Source organism: Sus scrofa, chromosome 11 (genome assembly GCF_000003025.6).
Source record: "Sus scrofa isolate TJ Tabasco breed Duroc chromosome 11, Sscrofa11.1, whole genome shotgun sequence".
Lineage (NCBI taxonomy): Eukaryota > Metazoa > Chordata > Mammalia > Artiodactyla > Suidae > Sus > Sus scrofa.
Window position 1 is genome coordinate 21848121 of NC_010453.5, and position 26524 is coordinate 21874644.

General features: G+C 47.2%; 1 protein-coding gene across 2 annotated transcripts; it reads right to left on the reverse strand.

The window, feature by feature from the left end:
* Positions 122-24661, reverse strand: SLC25A30 (solute carrier family 25 member 30). 2 transcript variants are annotated; one of them, XM_021065607.1, is made up of 11 exons: positions 24523-24621; positions 24064-24182; positions 17345-17470; positions 15983-16130; positions 12713-12807; positions 11887-11972; positions 9708-9803; positions 8442-8566; positions 7048-7186; positions 4959-5039; positions 122-3659 (listed from the first exon to the last, which is right to left on the reverse strand). In XM_021065607.1, exons 3-11 carry the CDS (start codon positions 17406-17408, stop codon positions 3618-3620), a joined length of 876 nt encoding a protein of 291 aa, XP_020921266.1. In that variant the 5' UTR covers positions 17409-17470; positions 24064-24182; positions 24523-24621; the 3' UTR covers positions 122-3617. The 2 variants fall into 2 exon arrangements, with proteins under 2 accessions (XP_020921266.1, XP_020921265.1); XM_021065606.1 differs by lacking the exon at positions 24064-24182 and having other exon boundaries at positions 24523-24661.

Below are 26524 nucleotides of genomic sequence, written 5' to 3' on the forward strand. Positions count from 1 at the left end.
AGAGAGAAATGTCTGTATCCACTTTCACCAATGCTATTTCCACGCCAGCCTTCTGGGCGCTGTAGAGCTTGTCTTTGTTTACAGGTTTCTGTTTATCTGAAATAACCACAGATCATCTTTATTAGTATATATTACTCCAGTTTATTAAATAGTGAAATCAGGTTTATGCCACATATTCCAATGATGTTTAAATAAAAAGCTCAGAAATATAAAGACTTGGAGTTCCCGTCGTGGCACAGTGGTTAACGAATCCGACTAGGAACCATGAGGTTGCGGGTTTGATCCCTGCCCTTGCTTGGTGGGTTAAGGATCCGGCGTTGCTGTGAGCTGTGAGTTGCTGTGGCTCTGGCGTAGGCCGGTGGCTACAGCTCCGATTAGACCCCTAAGCCTGGGAATCTCCATATGCCGCAGGAGCTTCCCAAGAAATGGCAAAAATAGAAATATAAAGACTTATGAAAACTTTTACAATCTTTATATAATACACACTATTTTTTTTTTTTTTGTCTTTGTCTTTTAGGGCCACACCCGCAGCATAAGGAGGTTCCCAGGCTAGGGGTCAAATTGGAGCTGCAGCCGATGGCCTATACCACAGCCACAGCCACATCAGATCCGAGCCTCGTCTGCGACCTACACCACAGCTCACAGTAACACTGGATCCTTAACCCACTGAGTGAGGCCAGGGATCGAACCTGCAACCTCATGGTTCCTAGTTGGATTTGTTTCCACTGCGCCACGACGGGAACGCCAATATAATATACACCATTTCTAAAACAAGAATAAATATGGCTAATGGAAGTCATTTTTTTTTTTTTTTTTTGGTATCACAATTAGCAACACTTAGCATCAATGGTACACAAATCCAAAAACAAACCAAAGAAATCCACTTTCTTCACTTTGGTTATAAAAGCTAAATCTCTTTGCCACGTGGAGCAGTACCCAAAGGGGCGGGGGTACCTATCATCACAGCCCTAGAAACGTGGGCTCAGTTCCTCAAGTTCATTCTTGGTCAGAAGCTTCAACAACTGCATTTACTCTTTCAGAGAGCAGAAAAAAACTAAACAGGCAGACTCTGCTCTATAAGGTATTTAATAAATCTGTGCTGAATACTGCTCATTTTTGTCTTAAAAACACGCTGAACTTTTGCAGTGAGGTCTGACTTTCTTTTCATCCTGGTATGAGCTTGTACGTATTTGAATAAATTGATGAAATGAGTATCGTGTGACATTCCAACCTTAACATGGTTTTCCAAACGAACCTGCTTCTGCTGTTTTAGGAATTATATGTATACTTAGAACATTTTCTACACTAAAAAAGAAAACGAGTGGCTCATAAAAGTCATCCCTTAAACTCAAGGATCTCAAAAGTGAAAGCCTTTCTACACAAAGCCCTTACTGCATCTGTGGAATGTTCTGGTAAGAAGAAAACAAGTCTCAAGAAATGGTTCAGGACAGGGGCGAGGGCTGGACGGGCTCACCTCTCCAGCATCACGTCCACAGCTGCTCAGATCTCAATGCCCACCTGAGTCGGGCCTTTCCACCTGCTTCGTTTTTTGTCTTGGCTCTTAGTTTTGGAGCTAAAATTCTGCTCCGCACAATCTTCCTCAAAGTCAACATTAATAAAGAAGGCAAGGTGGGGGGGAGGCTTCTTGGTTGTTGCTCGGTTAGGATTCAGCATTTTCATGGCTGTGGCCAGGGATCAATCCCTAGCCTGGGAACGGAGATTCCACATCAAGCCACAGCACATTGAGGCCGGGGGGGGGGGGGGGGGGGGGAAGAGGCAAAGGGAAAGTGACAAGGAGGAAAATTGCCCAGTCCCCCCTCCCCAAAAAAAGAAAAACCCTGTGTTTCAAGGGTGGATGCATGCAGCTCAGGGGCCAGCTGGGAATCTGCATAACTGCAGAAATGTCTGTCCTGGAGCTCCTCTGAGTATTTTTTTTTTTTTTTTTTTTTTTGGTCTTCTTTTGCCATTTCTTGGGCCAATCCCACGGCATATGGAGGTTCCCAGGCTAGGGGTCAAATCGGAGCTATAACCACCAGCCTAAGCCAGAGCCACAGCAATGCAGGATCCGAACCGCGTCTGCAACCTACACCACAGCTCACGGCGACGCCGGATCCTTAACCCACTGAACAAGGTCAGGGATCGAACCTGCAACCTCATGGTTCCTAGTCAGATTCATTAACCACTGCACCATGATGGGAACCCCTGAGTGTGTATTTAATGTGATTCTCCACGGGTAGAACCGAAGGTACTCAAGTAAACAGTAAAGTATTCCCTTTCCTGGGGGTGTCTTCCAGAAGCGTAAGGTCGTGGGGCTCTCAAAGAGTCACTTTTTATTTTGAAAAGAGGAAGATGAAGACGAGAAAGAAGAATGATAGTCTGTCTTAAGAAGAAAATAAGAAGACGTCATATACTTCTTATCCAACTCCAGATAAAGAGGTGCACCAAACAACCACTGCTCAAATTTCAAACAAGTAGTTTCCATCCGAACTGAGGAGCAAGTCCAAGACAGGAAATATTTTAATAAAAGTGACCAGAACCAAAGTAAATAAAAAGTGGGAAATCTGGGGGCGAGGGGGGGGGGAAATCAACTTTTTTTTTTTGATTCACCTGCAACATTTTGCTAAGGGCAATGTAATAAAATCTTAACCTCTTCCTTTCTCCAGGCTTTTAACCAAGGACCTCGCTCAGGAGGAGCCCAAGATAAAACGAACCTCTTCTACACCCACAGACCACGTGTTCTAGGGTTGTGACTACAGGACAGCATGATGCAAACACACTTATCCTACAAGTCAAGCGCATGAGCTCATATACAAGTATACAAGCAGCTACTGTTATCTTCGCTTAACCTTCAATATCACTAGATATTATTACAACCCATTTTACAGACTGGGGGAATAAAACCTTGGCCAGAAATCACAGATCACAAACATGACCTCAGACGGAATCCAAGTAGCTTCCAAACAGCTCCCACCAACACAGACTCTCCCACCTTCAGAGCCAACGTTACCCACATCACGGGTTTTGATAGTAGCACTCTGTAACAATGCCTCACCAAGGTCCCGTCATCAAAGGCTTAAAAAAAATCACTATAAGTGAGAGAGTCTGGGAAAAATAGGAAATTATAAAACAGTGCAAAATCCCGGGGTTGAAAAGTCCAGGTCTCCCGCCGTGTGTGAAACTTCTTCAGTGGACACAAAGCCAAGAAGTTGAGGAGCAAAAAACGCCCTCTTGGGGGCGCTATCCATGGTTCTGAAGAGCTTCTTGAGCCGTGAGCTCAGATGCTCAGGAGCTGCTTTCCCCTGCAGAAGAGGGTCCACGGGTGCTATCTTCATGCAAGTTTTCTCAACCAGGAGACATGCATCTCGCATCATCTTCGATGTCAAAGGGCACTTGAATGGTAAGGTCGGGGGTCTGGAGGTGACAGTTTATGCTGTTCAACGTTTGGTGCGGTGTGTCCAAGGCCAGGACACCACAATCCCGGCTAACCCCGTCTTCACCTGTTGCTCACACCTCACAACCTGGGAGGGGCTGAGCAGGGGGGAGCAGTGGGAAACAGGACGCTTTGCTATTTCGCAAGTGAGCATTTGCAGAGGGATGTCTCATGCAGTTTTGACTTGTCACAAATCCAGTTTCTTCAACTGCTCGTACGTCACAAAGAACTGCAGGGATGGGTTAAGGCTGAAAACCCTGACGCATCAAACAGACCCACAAAGAGCACACCCCCTAACAAATACATCTGCGCAGACCACACGCTGTGGACATGATTCGACATGCGGGGCTCCATCCTTGGCCACCCCAAGAGGTGCCCCCGTTGGCCTTCCAAGTTCAGCGGACCACAGCTGAGAAATACAAATCCCCTGCATCAGCCCCAAAGCTTTTTCTTTTTTTCTCTTTTGTTTTTTAGGGCCGCACTGTGGGCATATGCAAGTTCCTGGACTAGGGGTCCAATGACCTGTTGCTGCCAGTCTACACCACAGCTGCAGCAGCATGGGTTCCAAGCCGTGAATGGGTCACCACAGCTCATACCAATACTAGATCCTTAACCCACTGAGCAGAGCCAGGGATCGAACCCGCATCCTCATGGATCCTAGTCAGGTTCATTACCTCGTTTGTTACCACTGGGCCACGATGGGCACTCCAGGCACCCTCTTAAATAATCATTCTAGAACACTGCTACCAAACCACATCCTTCCCAAGGTGGCTGGGGATTAAAAAAAAAAAAAAAATCAATTCCTGTATCTCCCTGAAACCATAAATACTCTCAAGCTCCTTAAAGAGGAGTTCCATTGTGGCTCAGTGGTTGAGGAACCCGACTAGCATCCATGAGGACGTGGGTTTGCTCCCTGGCCTCGCTCAGTGGGTTCAGGATCTGGCATTGCCGTGAGCTGTGATGTAGGTCACAGATGCGACTCAGATCTGGCATTGCTGTGGCTGTGGTGTAGGCTGGCAGCTGGAGCTCCAATTGGACACCTAGCCTGGGAACCTCCATATGCCGGGGGTGCGGCCCTAAAAGACAAAAAAAAAAAAAGCTCCTAGAACAGAGTCTAAATAAAATGTCCATTGATATTGTCTTTCAATAATACCGTCATTAAACTAGTATTCATAATGCCTAGCAAATCTTCTGGAAAAGAAACTGAATCGTTATTTCTTGAACCAGATCAACTCAAAAGAAGAAGAACCTTTTTTTTGGGGATGCCCCGCAGCATATGGAGCTCCCGGGCCAGGGGTCAGATCTGAGATTTGATCAGACTGCAGCTGCAGCCACGCCAGATCTTTAACCCACAGTGGCTGGCCTGAGATCAAACCCACGTCCTAGGGCTCCTAAGATGCCCCAATCCCATTGCACCACGGTGGGAGCTCCTCTACTTCTAAATTACAATTAATAACATGACAGTTTACATAAACAACATTCTTTTAACTCCATCTTTTTCCAGATTTACTGCAACTGAAAAGGATACAATAATATTCCAAGGACCAAGTCTCAACCAATTTGGCCAAAACCCTTTATATAGAGCAAAAAAACCTTCATTCTTCCATGTCTGTTACAAGAGAGGGGAGAACAAAGTTAATTTCTCACTTTCTAATTATGTCAAATATGCATTAATAATTAGGAGCCAGACTCAACTGATCTATTTTTCTTAAAAATAACAGTCTGTTTGGAAGACTAAGAAATCATCACCCTTTGCCCCTTTCTGTTCTTTAAGGGCTTCTGCATAGGAAGAAACTAAGGCCCTGTGCCAAACCACCCACACCCAAAGCAGATAGTAGTTGGATGAATAAGAAGTGAGGTTTAAAGAGTCTTAAGTCTCCTTGCCATGTGCACTCACAACAGGTTAAAAAAAAAAAAAAGGCAACGGAGGTAAAGACATAATTCAGAGTACCACTATTTCACGCTGTTGGATGGATAACATTAAGCATCTCTGCTTCATTCAAGCAGTATTTTCTAATTTTTTAAATTTTTTTGTCTTTCTGGGGACACACTTGCTGCATATGGAGGTTCCCAGGCTGGGGGTCGAATCGGAGCTGTAGCTGCCAGCCTACAACCAGAGCCACAGCAATGCAGGATTCGAGCTGTGTCTGTGACCTACACCACAGCTCACAGCAATGCTGGATCCTTAACCTATGGATCGAGGCCAGGGATTGAACCCGCATCCTCATGGATCCTAGTTGGGTTTGTTAACCACTGAGCGACAATGGGAACTCCCAAGCAGTATTTGAAGCCTAACAATGTACCAGCCTCATACTGGACAAACAGCGACCACAAAAGTGGTCCCTCATTTTGGCTGCTGGCCAAGCAGCAAACTTCCACCCATGCGTGAACAGCAGGCCCAATTATTCACACTGTGAATTATGCATTATGCTAAGATTATGTGTTCCGTTGTGAGATGTCTGAAGGAAGGATATTCACTCCAGCTGGACTCAACAGGCAGGTGATATTTTCTGGAAGGAGACATAGTTCTACTGTGATCACAGGAAACATGACTCTTTTCTCACCCTTCACAACAGAGCCGAGAGACGAGGAAAATGAACTTCCACTTCTAGCGACCCATCTAGATTTTGTATTTACAAACGCCCCTTGTGCAGCAGAAACGCTACCATCAGGAAGCTTTGGAGCGTCACTTGTCTTAGTTATATTAGCTCTCAAAATTTAGTTACTTCTTTGGTTAAATAGATACAAATAAAATACATATAAATATATATACATATTTGATGAGGAGTTTCACTGATTGAAGCAATCTCCTCAAATGCTGACGTAAAAAAAAAAAAAAATTTGGAGTTCCTGTTGTGGTGCATCGGAAACAAATCCGACTGGGAACCATGAGGTTGCAGGTTCAATCCCTGGCCTCACTAAGGATCCCAGTTGCCATGAGCTGTGGTGTAAGTCGCAGACTTGGCTCGGATCTGGCATTGCTGTGGCTCTGGCGTAGGCTGGTGGCTACAGCTCCAATTAGCTCCTAGCCTGGGAACCTCCATATGCCGTGGGGTGTAGCCCTAAAAAGACAAAAGACCAAAAACAAAAACAAAACAAAACAAAAATTTGCTTATTTCACCACAGTGCCCCTTATTATTATGATACTAACAAGTCTTGATTGTAACTATAAATGTTTATACTTATTTATACGGATGCATATGTTTCCACTTAACGTTATTCCAGATACTATGGTCACTATTTTTGTAGGTATCATCTCAATGATTTTTACAATAATCCTATAATGTAGGTGCTGTTATTGTCCCATTTCACTTATGAGGAAACTGAGGTACAGTCTGTACCTTGACCAAATTCATAAGATTATAAGTGACAGTTACCAGTTTATCTTGCTCTCAACTCTTGTGTTTTTTGTTTGTTTGTGGCCGCACCTGCAGCATGCGGAAGTTCCTGGGCCAAGGGTCGAACCTGGGCCACATCAGTGATAACACTGGATCCTTAACCCCCTATGCAACTAGGGAACTCCAAACCCATGTGCTTTTAAATCATGGTGAGAGACTCTTCGGAGGGCAACACGGAAGCTAATGAGCCACAACAGTACCGCGGACATCCCCGCTCACCTGCAACAAGCAATCCAAGGTACCTTTGTAGCCAGGGCATCTGCCGTCGCGAAGGTCCCTCTGATTCATCATGCGTGTCCTTACAACATCGACGGGGTTTGAGGCCAGGGCCCCGGCCAGCCCACAGGTGAAGCTTGAGCTATGAAGACAACATCATTAGAAAAACCAAGAGTGTAACGCCCCTGAGCTGCAGCCCCCACCATCAAAGGCAGCAAACAGCCTCCTCCCAAACTAGGTTAAAGTGACAGGTAACAGAGTTCCCGTCGTGGCGCAGTGGTTAACGAATCCAACTAGGAACCACAAGGTTGCAGGTTCGATCCCTGGCCTCGCTCAGTGGGTTGAGGATCCGGCGATGCCATGAGCTGAGGTGTAGGTCGCAGACGCAGCTCGGATCCCACGTTGCTGTGGCCCTGGCATAAACCGGTGGCTACAGCTCCAACAAGACCCCTAGCCTGGGAACCTCCATATGCCACAGGAGCAGCCCAAGAAATGGCAAAAAGACAAAAAGAAAAAATAAAAAAACAAAAAAATTAAAAAGCTGAAAAAGTAAAAATAATAAAAGTAAAAAGTAAAAGAATGTCAAGCACAATCATAGTTGTGTAATAATGCACGTGGACTATACCTGTGCAGATATATTTGCATATGCAAAGGAAACACCTGGAAGGTACATATTACACTCTTAACAATGGCTACCTATGGAAAGGGATAAGGACTTACCCTTTTTCCCAGTTTACTTCTGTATCGTGACTTCTCAAATATGAGAATATAACATATTTACAATAAATACTTCAGGAGTTCCTGTCGTGGTGCAGCAGAAACGAATCTGACTAGGAACCATGAGGTTGCAGGTTCCATCCCTGGCCTTGCTCAGTGGGTTAAGAATATGGTGTTGCCGTGAGCTGCGGTGTAGGTTGCAGATGCAGCTTGGATCTGGCATTGCTGTGGCTGTGGTGTAGGCCGACGGCTACAGCTCCAATTCCGTAGCCTGGGAACCTCCATATGTTGCAGGCGCGGCACTAAAAAGGCAAAATAATAATAATGATAATAATACAATACAGTAAAAAATTAAAAAATAAACTCTTTAAAATGTCTATAATGTGTAGTCAATTTCCACCCTCACCTCATGCATACCTAAAATATTAATTTTTTAGAAATCCACAAACGGGAGTTTCTGTCATGGCTCAGTGGTAACGAACCCTGCTAGTATTCATGAGGATTCGGGTTCAATCCCTGGCCTCGCTCAGTGGGTTCAGGATCCGGCGTTGCCGTGAGCCGTGGTGTAGGCCGGCAGCTGTGGCTCCAATTTGACCCCTCGCCTGGGAACTTCCCTACGCTGCAGGTGAGGCCCTAAATAAATTAATTAAAATAAAACACATAACAATCCGCAAACGTACAGGAAATGTGTATACACGGTGTCTCCCATCAGGCCTGAGAGAATCAGATGCTTCTTGGTGAGGTCGTAGACTGGCAGCTCCACGCCGACGACAATAGCGGCCCTCTGGGCAGTAAGGGACACGCCCTGGGGAGAAACATTGGTCACAACCATTCAGACACCTCGGCTCTGCAAACTTTCTGTTTTCCTTCCGGTAGGGAGACATGCAGAGCAACAGAGGAGAAAGACTGAGATGTAGGAAGTCAGGAGCTCCCGAGTCTAATTCTGATTCTGGCACCAACTGTACGACCTTGACCAGGACAGGTCACCTCTCACAGCCTCGGGTTTCCTTACAGGTGCTGAGAGGATCAGACTGGATGATCCTTAGCGCGGATTCTATGAACTGACAGTCCTTAGAATAATAGGAAGTGGCATTTCATCCCTGCGCTATTCTATACCTAGGAATAGCCTTGACTTGAGAGCCATGAAACCAGAGCTCCTGCTGTTGCTCAGCAGTAATGAATTTTATGAGTACGCGTAAGGATACAGGTCTGATCCCCGGCCTTGCTCAGTGGGTTAAGGATCCGGCATTGCCGTGAGCTGGGATATAGGCGGCAGACGCAGCTCAGGTCTGGCATTGCTGTGGCTGTGGTGTAAGCTGGCAGCTGCAGCTCCAAGTTAACCCCTAGCCTGGGAACTTCCATATGCCACAGGTACAGCCCTCAAAAGATGAAAAAAAAAAAAAGTGCCATGAAACCATACAGTCAAAAGATCCACTGTCACTGTAACCTCGAAACCCATTCTCCATTAAAAAAAAAGACAAAATCTGGAGTTCCCTTATGGTCTAGTGGTTAAGGATCCAGTATTGTCACTGCTGTGGCTTGGACCACAGCTGTGGCACAGGTTCAGTCCCTGACCTGGGATCTTCCACATTCCAAAGGCACAGGTAAAAAAACACACAAAAAACAAAATCGAAGAAGCACCAGCCTTCGCAGTACTTTTATGTAGGAGTTACTCAAAAGCTTATTTAAAATCAGGGCCTGGTCCTGATTTCCATTTTAGAGATGAAGGAAATGAAGGAGGAAGAGACCTTCAAGGGCAGAGTCATCCTGCTGCCCTTATTCTGTTAGGCCATTTGGACTAAACAAAATGATGGAAACAGGAGAGACATTCCCAAAACCCTTATTCTGTTAGGCCATTTGGACTAAATAAAATGATGGAAACAGGAGAGACATTCCCAAAAAAGGGGGGGAGAACCAAGTCAGTTGGCCCCGTTTTGCAGGCTTACCTTCCACAGTCCTTTCGTGCCCTCTTGCTGGTAAATGTTAATGAAGTTGCCGATCATTCCTCCTTGAAGGGTGCTGTTTTGTGCTTGCATCCGTATCTAGACATGATTTTAAAGACCAACATGAGAAGACAACTAGCATGTCTTCCCAAATGTATATATTTTTTTTTATTTTATTGGAGTAGAGTTGACTTACAATGAAGGTTTTTTAATAAATTATATATTCAAGGATTTTATATATATATATATATCTTTTATTGATTTGCTTTTTTTTTTTTTTTTATGGCCGCACCCACAGCATATGGAAGTTCCTGGGCCATGGATTGAATCCTCAATGCTGGATCCTTGAACCCACTGCACTGGGCTAGGGATCGAACCCGCACCCCCTAGCAATCCCAGCAATCCGTAGAATCCAGTCAGATTCTTAACCCACTGCACTAAGGCAGGAAGTCCTTACAATGCAGATTTTTAAAAAACCGTTCAATCTTGGAATTCCCATTGTGGCTCAGAGGTAACCAATCTGACTAGTAGATGAAGATTTGGGTTCGATCCCTGGCCCTGCCCAGTGGGTTAAGGATCCAGCATCACCGTGAGCTGCGGTGTAGGTCGCAGACATGGCTTGGATCCCTCGTTGCTGTGAATGTGGTGTAGGCGGGCAGGTGTAGCTTCAATTCGACCCCTGGCCTGGGCACTTCCATATGCCACAGCTGCGGCCCTAAAAAGCTTAAAAAAAAAAAAAAAAAATCATTCTATCTGAATCGTTCTATCTGTTGTTTAATGACCATTAAAAAAAAAATCGTAAGTATTACTAAAATGCTAGTTTAAAATGTCCTCAGTAGACTAAAAATGCCTAAGGGTTGGTTCTCAGGCACTTTGGAATCAATACAAAGCATCTCGTAGAGTCCAGAGTCTTACCTGTAGTTGCTCATTAAGTGCCAAAGAGAAATTATTATTTTTTAAATAGTCTTTTGAAAGAGGAAAGAAAACAGCTTATTTCCCTCCAGGTAACTTAAGTAGGAAGGAGCACATGACGGTTCATTCTAAAGCTTTAAGGTAATTACTGAGTATCCAGGGTACTTGGCAGCACCAGGCCTGTCTCAGATTAGTTACCCTGAGCCACTATTATCTCCAGCAGCCAAAGCAAAAGGTATGCAGACGTGCTGGCCACAGCACAGCCATGTGACACCCGTCACATTCTGTTACACTTGAACTTACAAATCAACTTCACAACAGCCGTGGACCTCACATGACCAGGATTCCAACATAAAAATAATGTTCAGGGAGTTCTCCCGTCATGGCTCAGTAGCAACGAACCCCACTAGTTTCCATGAGGTTGCAGGTTCAAGCCTGGCCTCGCTCAGTGGGTTAAGGATCCAGCGGTGCCGTGAGCTGTGGTGTAGGTCACAGACACGGCTCAGATCCCGAGGTGCTGTGGCTGCGCTGCAGGCCGGCGGCTACAGCTCCAACTCAGCCCCGGCCTGGGAACTTCCATATGCTCGCGGGTGAAGCCCTGAAAAAGACAAAAAAGAAAAAGAAAAACCAAAATACATTGAACGTAAAGCTCACCATCCTAACGACTTCTCAGGGTGCAGTTCAGTAGCGTTTAGTGCATTCACATTGCTGTGGGGCCCATCTCCAGAACCTTTCATCTTGCAAAACCGAAACTCTCTACCCAGTAAATAATAATTCTGCCCCCCCACCCCGCCTCTCTCAGCCCCTGACAACCACCCTGCTACTTTCTGTTTTACCAATTTGACTGCTCTAGACACCTCATGTAGGGGAATCATGCTGTGTTTGTGTCTTTTTGTGACTGGTTTATGGCACTTAGCCTCATATGTCCTCAAAGCTCAGCCATCTGGAGTTCCCGTCATGGCTCAGCATTTAACAAACCTGAGTAGTATCCATGAGGACGCAGGTTCAATCCCTGGCCTGGTTCAGTGGGTTAAGGATCCAGCATTGCTGTGAGCTATGGTGTAGATCGAAGAGACAGCTCAGATCCTGTGTTGGTGTGGCTGTGGCGTAGGCCAGCAACTACACCTCTGATTCGACCCCTCGCCTGGGAACCTCCACATGCCGAGATTGCGGCCCTAAAACGCCAAAAAAAAAAAAAAAAAAAAGAGAGAGAGAGAGAGATAGAAAGAAAATGCAGAGGGTTCTGTAAGACACAGATAGCACTGCTTACTTTCAAAACGTCAGTTGGGTTAGCAATGCTTGAGGATATGACTCCAGAGAGAATTCCACAGACCACATTTATCAGAAGGGTCTCATCTGCAAACAAAGACATGTCATTGGACTTTTCACAGGTACAAACGCTTCTTCACGGGAGTAACGCACATTCAGGTATAATGCACTTCCACACCACTTGCTCCCTTAAGAGAATAATGCAATGCAATGTATGCTTTATGAATCAAGTAATTTAAAATGGATTAGGGATTTTTTTTTTTTTTTTTTTTTTTTTTTTTGCTATTTCTTGGGCCGCTCCTGCGGCATGTGGAGATTCCCAGGCTAGGGGTCCAATAGGAGCCGCAGCCACCGGCCTACGCCAGAGCCACAGCAACGTGGGATCCGAGCCGCGTCTGCAACCTACACCACAGCTCACGGCAATGCTGGATCGTTAACCCACTGAGCAAGGGCAGTGACCGAACCCGCAACCTCATGGTTCCTAGATTCGTAAACCACTGCGCCATGACAGGAACTCCGGATTAGGGATTTTGCTCAGCAACATTTCTTGATACCGAAAAGAGAATGTAGACGTTCCCGTCATGGATCAGTGGAAATGAATCTGACTAGGAACCATGAGGATGCAGGTTCCATCCCTGGCCCCGCTCAGTGGGTTAAGGATCTGGCATTGCTGTGTCTGTGGTGTAGGCTGCAGCTGTAGCTCCGATTCAACTCCTAGCCTGGGAGCCTCCATATGCCTTGGGTGCAGCCCTAAAAAGTTAAAAAAAAAAAAAAAAAAAGACAAACAACCCACCCATCCACAAATGGAAAAAGAATTCCCCACTCACCTTCTGGGCGCTCGACAAATAACCGCTTAAGGCTCTGGTAGGTGCCTATCTTGATGGTGCCATAGGAAGCCTGGCGTAGCATCGCAGGGGCAATCCTGCCAAACCGAGGTACAGAGGGACAAAACAATTCTAAAAAAATCACTTGAAAACCCACACGAGAGACGCAGTCCTGTACCTGCCTTCCACAATCGAACTACACTAAACAGAGCTCTTAAAGTTCAAAATCCAACAAAAAGACAGGTGGCTTCAGTTAAATGTGTGCAAGTTATTAGTTCCCTAAGTAGAAGCTCAGCCCCTCATATTTATCCTCCATGAAAACGTAAGTGAACTTGGAGCTGTATTTAACCATCATGACCAGGACGAAGAGCCTGGTGAAATTTGGACTCTGCAGGCATGGATCACTCCTCTGCTCCCCCAGCGTTGCTCTGGAGCTCATCTTTAACTTACTCGGGGTCCCCTTTCCAGTTATTTCCTCTCCAGCAGGGACCCTCCCCAACCCCAGAACCACCCTAGGCACTCAACACTCCCTCCCTCTTGGTCCACTCCCTCGCCCCTTTTTGAATTGCACTCCGGCTTCCCGCCACCCTCTCCATCAATACTCTTCCCACCAAAAGAAGCCCAAGTGACACCTTTTTGATAAATTAAATGATTCTTTTTTTTTTTTTTTTTTTTGACCTCATCCACAGCATGTGGAAGTTCCGGGGCCTGGGACTGAACCCAAGCCCCAGCAGTGACAGCATCAAATCCTTAACCGCTAGACCACCAGGAGCTCCCTAAATGATGCCTTTCAATAGGCATTTTTTATTGTTGTTGTTTTGTCTTTTCAGGGCTGCACCCATGGCATATGGAGGTTCCCAGGCTAGGGATCTAATCAGAGTTGAAGCTGCCAGCCTACACTATAGTCACAGCAACACAGGATCTGAGCCACATCTGCGACCTACACCACAGCTCATGGCAACGCCAGATCCTTAACCCACTGATCGAGGCCATGAATCGAACCTGCAATCTCATGGTTCCTAGTTGGATTTGTTTCCGCTGTGCCATGATGGGAACGCCTCAATCAGCATCTTTTAAAGCCTCTCTTTCTCTGCAGTATTTGCTACTGTCCATCCTTTGTCCTGCATCCAGCTGTCTCTTCCCTGAGCTGCTTCTCCCGTTCTTTAGTCTTTTTAGCTCCCAGGCTAGGGTCGAATCAGAGCTGCAGCTGCCAGCCTAGCTACACTTGCACTCCAGCTTCCTGCCACCCTCTCTATCAATACTCCCCCCACAGGATCTGAGCTGCTTCTGCAACCTATGCCATAGCTTGTGGCAACAGCAGATCCCTAACCCACTGAGGGAGGCCAGGGATCGAACCCACATCCCCATGGATACTAGGCAGATTTATTTTTTGGGCCGCGCCGTGGCATATGGAGCTCCCAGGCCAGGGATCTGATCCGAGCCACAGCTGTGAACTAAGGCAGAGCTCCAGCAACGCCGGATCCCTAACCCACTGTGCTGGGCTGGGGATCAAACCTGCATCCCGGTGCTCCCAAGACACTGCTGATTCCATTGCGCCACAGCAAGAGCTCCGTAGTCCGGTTCTTAAGCAGCTAAGCCACAATGGGAACTCCCTCCCATTCCTTTTCTCTCTCTGCACATCCTACCTTGTCCTCTGGGAGTCCAGGGATTCTATCCTTCCTTCCGTCTCTCCTTGCTCCACGCACTCCCTAGATAAGCTCGTCTCCTCGCATGGCTTCCAGTGTTTAACACCTGATGATCCCTCAATCCCTGTTTCCCAACTGCTTGGATCCAAGATTCATTTCCAGCTGCTTCCCAGACCCTCAACTCACACGTCCTACACCAACCACCAGATCAGTTCACCAGTCTCACACCGAACTAACGATCCTCCGTCTCCAGCCAATCCGCTTTCCTCTTCTCTCGCCTAGCCTGGAGGACGGAGCCTCCATCTGCACACTGGCCAGAACCAGAAAGTGACATTGGCTCATCGCCTCCTTCCTGCCGCCCCTCGTGTATGGGGTCACAAAGGCGATCTAGTGCCATAGACAGCCTTCTGGCCTGTCATCTTTCCATCCCCAAGACAAGAGCTCAGGTCAAGTCCTTGTCTCTGCCTCCTGTGCATCACCCTGCTCCCACTGTCATGCTCTCTAACTCCTCCTCCCCAGGGCAGGCAGGTACTTCTACCTGGAGATCTGACCAGGTCAGTCCCAGTATCATAACCCTTCAGGGGCGTCTGTCGTCACAGCTGCAGCACCTCCTGCACTTATGGCCACTGGGGGGATGCTGGGAGGGCATGATGCAGCTGCTGCAACTGCACACTGCAGGGGTGCCAGAGGTTTGCTAAACCAGAGAAGGCGTCCTTAACACTTACTATTATCGTAACAAACGTGAGCCCAGGAGTTCCCGTCGTGGCTCAGTGGTTAATGAATTCAACTAGGAACCATGAGGTTTCGGGTTCAATCCCCGGTCTTGCTCAGTGGGTTAAGGATCTGGTGCTGACGTGAGCTATGACGTGATCCCGCATTGCTGTGGCTGTCGAGTAGGCCAGCAGCTACAGCTCCGATTCGACCCCGAGCCTGGGAACCTCCATGTGCCGCAGGTGTAGCACCAGAAAAGACAAAAAACAGCGCGGGGGGGGGGGGGGGGGCGGCAGATGTTGGTTTTCTTGAGAAGGAATCTCAGGTTTTGTTTTGGGGGTTTTGGTTTTTTTTACATTTGCACTTGTGGCATATGGAGGTTCCCAGGCCAGGGACTGAATCCAAGCCAAAACTTTCAGGCTACACCACAGTCACAGCAACGCTGAATCCTTTCACTCACCTCACCAGGCTGGAGATCAAACTCATTCCAACTCAGCGACCTGAGCCATTGCAGTTGGATTCTTCACCCACTATGCCACAGTGGGAACTCCTGGAATCCCAGGTTTTTACATTCAATTTCTCATATTTAAAATAGTGGCTCACTGGGAGTTTCCGTCATGGCTCAGTGGTTAATGAATCCAACTAGGAACCATGAGGTTGCGGGTTCGATCCCTGGTCTTGCTCAGTGGGTTAAGGATCCAGCGTTGCCGTGAGCTGTGGTGTAGGTCGCAGATGCGGCTCAGATCTTACATTGCTTTGGCTCTGGTGTAGGCCAGCGGCTACAGCTCCAACTGGACCCCTAGCCTGGGAACCTCCATATGCCATGGGTGCGGCCCTAAAAAAGACCAAAAAAAAAAAAGAGAGAGAGAGAGAGAGAAAGTCACCAGTGAAATACAACACGTGACCGTCTACTTACCCTGAATACAGTGCTTTCAGGCCTTCTTCCCTGCCTATCCTCACTAACGCATGCAACATTCCTCGATATCTAATTTCTTTAAAGTTTGCATCATTCTTCTGGCCTTGAATCTGGAGCCGTGTCTTGGTCAAGTCAATTGGAAATGTACCTTAAAATTTAGAAGAAGGAAATATTTCACTTAATAGAAAGAGATCCCACTAGATCAAAGATACACAGTGATACATTACTGAAGAAATAGCCCAACTATAGGGTAAACTAAGACACAGAATGAAGAAGGGGCAAATGAGTTCCTGCTGTGGCATGGCGGGCTAAGGACCTGGTGGTCACCAATGTGGCTCAGATCCCTGGCCCGGAAACTTCCATATGTGGAGGGTGCAAATGAAAAAGAAAAAAGGAAGAAAGAAAGGGGGGGGGAAGAAAAAGCAAATATTGTTTCATCTTTTTTGGTTATTGTTGGCCACACCTTTGGCATTTATAATTCCCAGGCCAGGGACTGACCCAGGCCACAGCAGTGACCCCAGCCGCTTCAGTGACAACAACAGATCCTTAACCTGCTGTGCCACAAGAGAACTCAGTCTTTTTCTTATTAAAAAAGAATGAGAGGTGTTCCTGTCGTGGCTCAGTAGTTAATGAATCCAACTAGGAACCATGAGGTTGCAGGTTCCATCCTGGCCTCACTCAGTGGGTTAAGGATCCGGTGCTGCCGTGAGCTGTGGTGTAGGCCGCAGAGACGCGGCTCAGATCCCGCGTTGCTGTGGCTGTGGTGTAGGCCAGCAGCCAGGGCTCCGACTAGACCCCTAGCCTGGGAACCTCCATGTGCCGCAGGTGCAGCCCTAAAACAATCAAAAAAAAAAAAAAAAAAAGTATTGTACAAATGATTCAGTGAATAAACAGAGGAACCAAGAGGATCACGTGGAACCGGGCTGATGAGGAAGTCGAAAAACAGGATACAGATGGTGCACACGATGAGAACAGGATGGAGCTGATAACGGGCCTTTGGCTGGTACAGGACGGCCTTGGGCCCTTAAACCTCTTCACAGTCATGTGAGCTAAGAGCGGCAAGGCAGGGAAAAGGACAAGGGAAGCGGGGACAGGTGTCAGCCAGCAATGACTCACAAAACTTCCCCTTGAGCAACAGGTTCAACTTTCTCCCTGCTGAACTTTGACCCCAAACTGCCAATAAGCAGCCAGAGTCACTATTTTGTCTTATAAGCACACCCCCCCCCCCCCCGCCAAAGACAGAAATTGTGGATGCTGAGATGGTTGTGGACATCTCACGGGCTGTGCTCGAACAGCACGCACGCCCCAAGTGGCCTGATACAGGATATGGGACTGTCACGACCAGAAGTTGAAGCCCCTCACCGCACTCGGCCGTGATGGAGGCCAGGCCCCCGTAGACGAAGGGCTTCCAGTTCAGGGCCGACATGCTCGCCGCCGTCCGTCCTCCTCTGGTTCAGAGACACATAGCCTCCAACAACACGGTTCGCCCTGGACGCAAAAGGAAGCCGCGTCAATGCTGCAACTTCTCACGCAGGCAGTGTCTTCTTTAAACTCGTGTTTCCCTTCGACAGTGTTCCTGGATGGCACCACTGAACAGCCCCCAGCAGTGCCCAACGCGAGCCCCCGCCCCCGATACAGCAAAGCACCCCATCTCCTCAAGCCCAAGTCAGCAGCTACTATTCTCACGTATCAGTTGCCTTCGTTCTCACCCAGGCCTGAAATAATCCAACATACTGATAATCTTGACATGAGTGGGTGTGGTTAGTGTCGCCCAAGGGGCGCGTGGCGATTTTCTGGGTGGTCCATGGGATCTTGAATCTGTTCTTTCTCACTTAATAATTTTTGTTTTCTTTTTAGGGCCACACCTGCGGCATATGGAAGATCCCAGGCTAGGAGTCCAATCGGAGCTACAGCTGCCGGCCTGCACCACAGAAACAGCAATGCTGGATCCTTAACCCACTGAGGGAACCTGCATCCTCATGGTTACTAGTCAGGTTCTTAACCCACGGTGCCCCAATGGGAACCCCTCACTCAATAAATATTTGCTATTTGTTTGCCTCTGTCTCAGTCAGTCCCTCCCAGGAGGCACGGGAGTCCTTCAGATTCACAGGAGCAGAAAAACGTTGTGACCCAGGGTCCCAGGCAAAATGGTAATGACTTAAGATGACCAAAATATAACTCTAGTTTGTAAATGTTAGCTCTCTCATCTATATTCTGTTCCGAGACGGGGGGCCGCTGAGGATGAGGAAGAGGAGGACTCTGTGGTCAGAGCCTCAGAGCCTCCATCCTAGACAAGTTTTTAATTTCTTTTTTTTTTTTTGTCTTTTTGCCATTTTCTTGGGCCGCTCTCGCGGCATATGGAGTTCCCAGGCTAGGGGTCCAATCGGAACTATAGCCACTAGCCTACACCAGAGCCACAGCAACGCAGGATCCGAGCTGCGTCTGCAACCTACACCACAGCTCACAGCAACGCCGGATCCTTAACCCACTGAGCAAGGGCAGGGATCGAACCCGCAACCTCATGGTTCCTAGTCGGATTCGTTAACCACTGCGCCGCGACGGGAACTCCAAGTTTTTAATTTCATCGTCATCATCAAAGCAGCCAATAAAACCAACTCGGAGTAAAGTCCATACCTTTACTCCCTAAGCTAAATGCCTAGCTTTTAGGCCTATTGTGGAACTTCAACATATTTTTTAGAACCAGCACCAAAAAAGACACTCTCGAATGTTGCCTTCTTCCGTCCTCCTTTGCCTTCAAGGGTGACATTTATTTGTGCACCTGCACAGCCAGGTCCCCCACCCTCACTGTATGTCCTGCAGTTTCGTTTTTGTTTTTTCGTCTCCTGGCTGTGCCTGTGGCATGCGGAAGCTCCCCGGGCCAGGGATCAAACCCGAGCCACAGCAGTGACCACACCAGATCCTTAACCCACTGAGCTACCAGGTAACTCCATGTCCTGCAGTTCTATGCAATTCCAGTTGGCAAATCCAGCCTTGTGCCATTAAGAGGAGACACGTGAAAATTAGCACGCTTTTGTGTATATGCTATGGATTCTTAATTCTTGTCAGTTTAAAATAAAATTCTAGGAGTTCCCGTCATGGCTCAGTAGTTAACGAATCCAAATAGGAACCATGAGATTGCGGGTTCGATCCCTGGCCTCGCTCAATAGGTTAAGGACCTGGTGTTGCTGTGGCTGTGGTGTAGGCTGGCAGCTACAGCTCTGATTAGACCCCTAGCCTGGGAACCTCCATGTGCTGCAGCTGTGGCCCTAGAAAAGACAAAAAAAATAATAAAATAAAATTCTAATTTACTAGAGTCATTATTGGCAAACAAAATCCCCAGTGTTTTCATTTGGCATATTTGGGACATTTCATTTTTCATTTTGCAGTTTTTCCAAGTCTCTATTCCCCAGGAAAGACCTACCGCAGTCACCACTGCCAAGAATGTCAGTTCTCAACATGGCCAAGGGGCTGCTTAAATCGAGAGAAAATACAGGAACCCAAAGGATCCCTAATAGACACAGAGATATCTGTTTTGTGCTTATGGACATTAACCAAATTCAGAGAGGTTACAGATGACTAAGGTAGAAGGCTCCTATGCAGGGGACTTCTTATGTATTTCAGGGCCAAAGAACAAGCCTGCTGCCCCAAACGCGTCTATCATCCTTGAAAAAGTTTAATGTCTGTACTTAACTAATTCTTAGCCTTACTAAATTCACAAGTAAGATAATGAGTAACACAGATTAACTCTATAAGCTATACTGTGAGAACACATTAATATCTATCCAATCATTCATTTACTGTCCTCAACTCTCTTAGATTTTGCTGCGTCCAAGTTAAAAACCAAAACAATAAGTTACTGCATCCAAGTTAAAAACCTAAACAATAAGTTACTGCATCCAAGTAGAAACCTAAACAATAACTAAGTTATTGCATCCAAGTTAAAAACCAAAACAATAACTATATATAACAAGAGTATGCAGAAGTACTGTAACTGGCCATTACAAAAGTGTTCAATATAAGTGATTTCTGTGGAGTTCCCGCTGTGGCACAACAGGATCACTGGTATCTTGGAAGCGCTGGGACACAGGTTCGAACCCCAGCCCAGCACCGTGGGTTAAGGATCCAGCATTGTCACAGCTGCAGCTTAGGTCACAACTTCGACTCAGATCGGATCCCTGGCCTGGAACTCCATTTGCTGCCCGCACCCCCCCCCAATTTAAATAAATGATTTTTGTGGATCCCCTCCCCCCACCCCAGCAAGTCTGAGGAGAACAGAAAACAGACTAGGAAGCTCCGTTTTAGGAAGGTCAGTTGTCCAAGGCCACTTGGCTGATGAGGCGGAACTGGACTGGACCTCCAACCCCCAAATGTTCTGATCCCAAGTTTAGTGTTCTTTCTGCCACCAGCTGAGGCTGCACACAATCGAAAGGATTGATGGCATTTTAATTAAGGAGAAAACATGAGTAAGCAGCTTCAAAAAGGTCCTACTGATAAATCTTATAAAGAGTAAAAATGTGCTCAATTTAATAGAAAAATAAGTATTCAGAAAGTAGTCAGTCTAAACAATGATAATTAATGTTTCCAATACATAATACACAGACAGTATTCATATTTCTTTTCCAGAGTTTTGTTTTTTGTTTTTGTCTTTTCTAGGGCCGCATATGGAGGTTCCCAGGCTAGGGGTTTGCTCGGAGCTGTAGCCACTGGCCTACACCACAGCCACAGCAACTCGGGATCCAAGCCACATCTGTGACCTACACCACAGCTCACGGCAACGCCGGTTCCTTAACCCACTGAGCAAGGCCAGGGATGGAACCTGCAACCTCATGGTTCCTAGTCATATTTGTTAACCACTGCGCCATGACGGGAAGTCCCAGAGTTTTTTATTGAGGTGAAAATCACATACTACGAACTAAACCATTTTGGCAAATAATTCAGCGCCACTTAGTACCTTCACAAGGTTGTACAACTGCCACCTCTGTGCAGTCCTAAATATTTCATCACCCCAAAAGCAAACTATTAAGCAGCTGCTCTCCACTCCCCCTTCTTGGCTGGGATACAGGCATCAAGCGCCTGGGTAGAATACAGGATGCCTTATTCATGGTCCTTAGCCTGGCTGAGGGGCTTCTTAAAAGCACCAGGGTCCCACCAACTGAAGGAGGATCTCAGTAGCCTCCCAAGCATCTGGGCTGTTACTGAAAATCAGTAAGTCAAATAAATGACTGCCAACTGTGCTTTGAAATATTTATCACTTAAATCCCTGTTTTAGGTAGTTGATTCTCAGTGCTGACATTACGGTCGATTTTCCTTTTGATACACTTAGTAGTGATCCTTTTCTGCAGCAAAATACACATGTATAAAAAAAAATACACATGTATATATACAAAATACACACACACACAGCAGATATCCTCCGAAGTATCAGCAAAAATTTGTGGGAAATGGAACTATGACTCTGATCCCTAATTTTGCGAGTTCCTGGAACAGAGACTGAACCCGCACCACAGCCGTAACCAGAGCCAAAGCAGTGACAAGGTCAGGTCCTTGATCCACTAAGCCACCAAGAAACTCCAAAAAAACACAAAACAAATGAAACATCTTTTTTCGGCTATATTGTCCTATGACTTCATGCCATCCAGTAACTTTCCAGTTTCCTGCCAACGCTTTTGTTTCGCTAGTTTAGTTTTAATGAGATTCGGTTACCTTTTTTCCTTCGGTTTTGGTTTTAATATTAGGTTTTGGGTTAATGATAATATGAAAACCCAGAGGTTGTGAGTTACACTCATGTGCAAACACTCGGAGAGAGCTCAACCCCTTTGCGGAATTGCCTCCCAGGGCTTCGAAGCTCGTGGGCTGGAGCGCAGACCCACAGTCTCTATTTAGACGTACCCCGTCGATAACGCATCTTCCACAAAGGAGGGTCCACTCCGGTACTCTCGGTTCAACAGTAAGAAAAGGACTTCCCATTCAAGTGCAATGGTTAAAAGTTAGCTAGGAAGTGGGCAAAAAATAACTGTGGGGCTCTTTTCTTTTCCTTTTGGAATGCCAAGCCCAGATTCCTGAGCCCTTAAGACTAAGGCTCCCACTGGCTGAGTCAAAGAAAGAACAATGTTTAAATAACAACAGGAGAGCAACAGTGCCTGGTCGAACATTCAAACAAAAAAAGGTTCTGCTTAACAAGGGAGCAGGAGACCGGATGTCCAGGAAGCCGGACTGCCCGCAGCAAGCTGGGACATCTCTGTGCAGTAAACGAAACCATTTCTTGGCTTTGGAGCTCTCTTTGGAGCGGTGCTCCTCACACACATTCCTTGACTTCCTAGCTCCGCATTTGGGAAAAAGCCCAACTCAGCTCAAGTGCCAAGACCGACAGACCAGGTCAGGCAGGGAGACGGGTGGGTCGTCAGCAATCGCGAGTGTTGGAGCCGCAGCTCAGCCCGATTCAGGGAAAGGTACACAACTTGTGAAACTTTCAGCGTCTGGCACAGAAGCGGCTGAGGATCGATTGCCACTTTGCTCTCCACCACCTCCAGCCAGGCTGAACCCCAGTGACCCCCCTTCTCTGTGCTGCACTGTGAACACAACACAACGGTGGTCATGACTGAATACCTGACATGCCGGGAATTGCTGTTTTCCACATAAAGGATTTTATTGAATTGCCACAACCCGATGAATAGGTGTCATTAATCCACATTTCGCAATTGAGGAAAGACGGCCTCCGAGAGGCAAAGTGGCTTTGCTTAGTCACACGGTTCTCAAGTACTCACACAAAGCTCTTCCTGAGGGAGCTGATCCCTCGTCCTCATCTAAGTTCTACAAAGTCAAATGCTATCTTCCAAAGATGGTTAAAGATATTGGCGGGGGAAGCTCCTGTTGTGGCTCATCGGTAGTGAGCCTGACTAGTATCCATGAGGACACAGGGTCAATCCCTGGCCTTGCTCAGTGGATGAAGGATCCCACGTTGTTGTGGCTGTGGTGTAGGCCAGCAGCTGCAGCTCCAATTACACCCCTAGCATGGGAACGTTCATAGGCCTCGGGTTTAGCCCTAAAAAGAAAAAAAAAAGCATATATATATATATATATATATATATATATATGCATGCAAAAAAGAATAATTAAAAGCAGAGGGTAGGAGGGAAGGAAATCAACATATTCAGAATAAATGCAGGATTTTCCCGAGGGAGATAGACAAAAAATGCTTATCTATTTAACAAAAGGGAAAAAAAGTGTTTCCTGAACAGAAATGCCCATACAAATTAAGAATTCCAAAGGATTCTCCCTATACTTAAGATATATGCTAAGTTATGCATCCTTTCTACTACATTTTCCCTTAGCATTTATTTTCTCCCTACCTCATCTATACACCTGCAAAGAGAGGTAATTAAATGCAGTAATTGCTCCTGGAATTTCTTAAAGCTTTCCAAGTTTCTCTTATACAGTTAATTAATTCTACATACGTTTTTCCAATTTTACTGTGCTCCTTTTCAGTCAGCAGTCTTAAACCACAATCTAGTCTCTAAACTTCTGTGCGTGCGCTCATAAATCATTGCTCCCGGCAGGGCTGCCTTTCATGGATTTTTTCTTATTCCCCATTCTTTTTAAAGGTACAGGATGCAAAATAAGCTCATCAGACTAATGAAACGTGGGATTTAAAAGGAATCTAAGAAATCTGTCTTACTTCACATGAATTGACTGAGCCCAGGGTCACAAGGCTTGGCAGCGCAAAGCCAAGGGCAGAATTCGCACCTTTCAACTTCTCTTGCTAAAGGAGGAGACGAATCTAGACTCTTGCCGGGCAGTTCGACAGCTCTGCTATCCTTGCGCAGAAATAATCAGGGTCACTTGTAATTGCTTTACACAAAATTACTTACACTTGGAATTACACTAAAACCCAAAGCTACATTAACTTTCCGAGCGAATGAATTTGACTCGTCCTTGCAAACCTGAGCCCAACTGGCCTGGCGCGTGCCGGGAGTAATTCAAAGTACAAGAGAGCCCTGGCTCAAGTACACAGCTAGCGGGTGCCAGGGCTGCACACTCTGAATGAACTGCAGGTGGGAGATGCAGACACAGGTGAAACGCACCTCGGCAGAAAGGTCGCACACGCCGACCTGCTAGACTGGCCTCACACTCGATCTCGGAGACGCCAGAAGAGAAATCACGCCCCACGCCGCCGAGTGAAGAGGGCCAGGAGCCGGCGCTCCTGCGGAACCCACCCGACCGCAGGGTTTGCAGCTGGAGGAGCGGGGCGCACCCCGGAACCTCGCGCCCCACCAAGCCGGCCCCGCACGCGAACCGGAAAGCAGAGGCGAGTCCCTGGACTCGCCCGGCAGCGCCGGGGCTCTCTGGAACCGCGGCCCCAACACCAGCCTTAGCCCCGGGCTGCGGCGGGCCAGAGGAGAAGCGCCACCGCGTTGGGGCCGGGAGTTCCGCGCCAGGAGCTCTGGGCGCCCCTGGGCAATGGGAGGCGGGCCGGAGGAGGGGGGACCGGGAGCAGGCGCGGGGCAGTCAGCGCGGCCGCGACCTGCAGGTCTGGCACTTACCCGGCGGCCGCGGCGGCCTTGCACCTCCTCCCGCCCAGAAAAAGCCGCAGCCAGGGCCGGCAGCTGCGCTGGAGCTGGAGAAAAGACAGCGGAGCGGCGCTGGCGGCCTAGAGCCCACGCACCGCCCCGCCCCAGCCCCGCCCCTCACGGGCCCGCCCGCAGCCTCGCCTCTCATTGGCTGCTCCGGCACAGGCCACGCCCAGGTCGCGCCCCCGGCAGCTGAGGGCCAGCTGGCCCAGAAGGGACCAGGCAGGAAGACCCTGGCTCTCGGCCTTCGGGGGCTGGAAGCTGCCCCGGACTCCGCGACGCCTACTATGGCCTAGACGTTGACTCTTTGGTGAAAGAGAAAGTTAACAGCCACGGAAGAGGAGCCTTCTCAGGGTGCTGATTCTTGCTGTCCACGTTAACCTCTCTAGTCAGAAGGAAGTAAACTTGGACGCTTAAAAAAAAAAAAACAAAAAACCAACCAGCTTTTTAGTTTGAAAATTTATAAACCGACTTAAGACTTGAGCAGTATACCCTGCACTAAATTAAATGTTAACATTTCACAATATTTGCAATTTCATTTCTCTCCCTGTATACTTTTCCCCCCACTCCCACGACCCCTGAACCACTGGAAATTGCGAACAACATCGCTTCACCCTTAAATACCTCACCATTATGACATGCAAGAAATTTAATATCATTTCGGGAGTTCCCGCTGTGGTGCAGTGGATTAAGAATCCAACTGCCGGAGTTCCCATTATGGCGCAGAGGAAACAAATCCAACTAGTATCCATGAGGTCGAGGGTTGGATCCCTGGCCTCCCTCAGTGGGTTAAGGTCCAGCGTTGGGGTGAGCTGTGGTATAGGTGGTAGCGGGCAGCTGTAGCTCCAATTCAGCCCCTAGCCTGGGAACTTCCATAAAAAAAAAAAAAAAAAAAATCTGACTGCAGTGACTTGGGTAGTGTGGGTAGCAGCTGTGGCTGGGATTCAGCTCCTAGCTGGAGAACCTCCACATGCCACAGGTTCAGCTCTTTAAAAAAAAAAAAAAAAATATATATATATATATATGTAATTTCATTCAAATCATCCAAATATACTGTCCATCCAAATTGTCTTTGTTGTCCCTAAAGCTCATAAACACCCACACACACTTTTTTTTTTTTTAGTTTGAGATCTACCCAGGTTTGGAAGTATTTTATTTCATGCTTTTCTATACAAACTCCTTCAGTCTACTACCCTAGTACTAGTACTCTCACTTTTTAAAATAACTTTCAACATATTTGAAAAGTCCAGGCCAATTGTAGGCTGTATTAGTATGGATTATAGAATTGTTTCCTCATGATTAGACTGACGTTCCACTTTTTAGAAAGAAAAGTAGCCTTCACCACTACAGCCCAGGTTCAATCCCTGCTCTGGCAACTGAGATTCCATATCAAGCTGCTGCATGCCACAGCCAAAAAAGAAGATTTTTTTTTGTTGTCTATTGCTGTATAATTACGCTTTGCAGCTTAAAATAACAAACATATACTGCCTTGCAGTTTCTTTTTTGTTGTTGTTTGTTTTCTTGGGGGGGGGTTTAGGGCTGCACTTGCAGCATATGGAGGTTCCCAGGCTAGGGGTCCAATCAGAGCTGTAGCTGCCAGCCTACACCACAGCCACAGCAACGTCAGTCCGAGCCATGTCTGCGACCTACACCACAGCACACGGCAACACTGGATCCTTAACCCACTGAGAGAGGCCAGGGATCAAACCTGAAACTTCATGGTTTCCGCTGTGCCATGATGGGAGCTCCACCTCACAGTTTCTACGTATCAGAAATCCAGGAAGGGCTGAGGTAGGGACCTCTAGCTCCAGGTCTCTCATAGGAATGCAAGCAGGGTGGCACTTGGGCTACATCTTCTCAAGGCCAAACCGGAGGAGGATCTGCCTCCAAGCTCACTCGCCTGGCTCTTGGCTGGCCCCCCAATATCCTCTTTCAAGCTCCCTCATGTGGCTGTAGGCAGACCTCAGTCCATGCT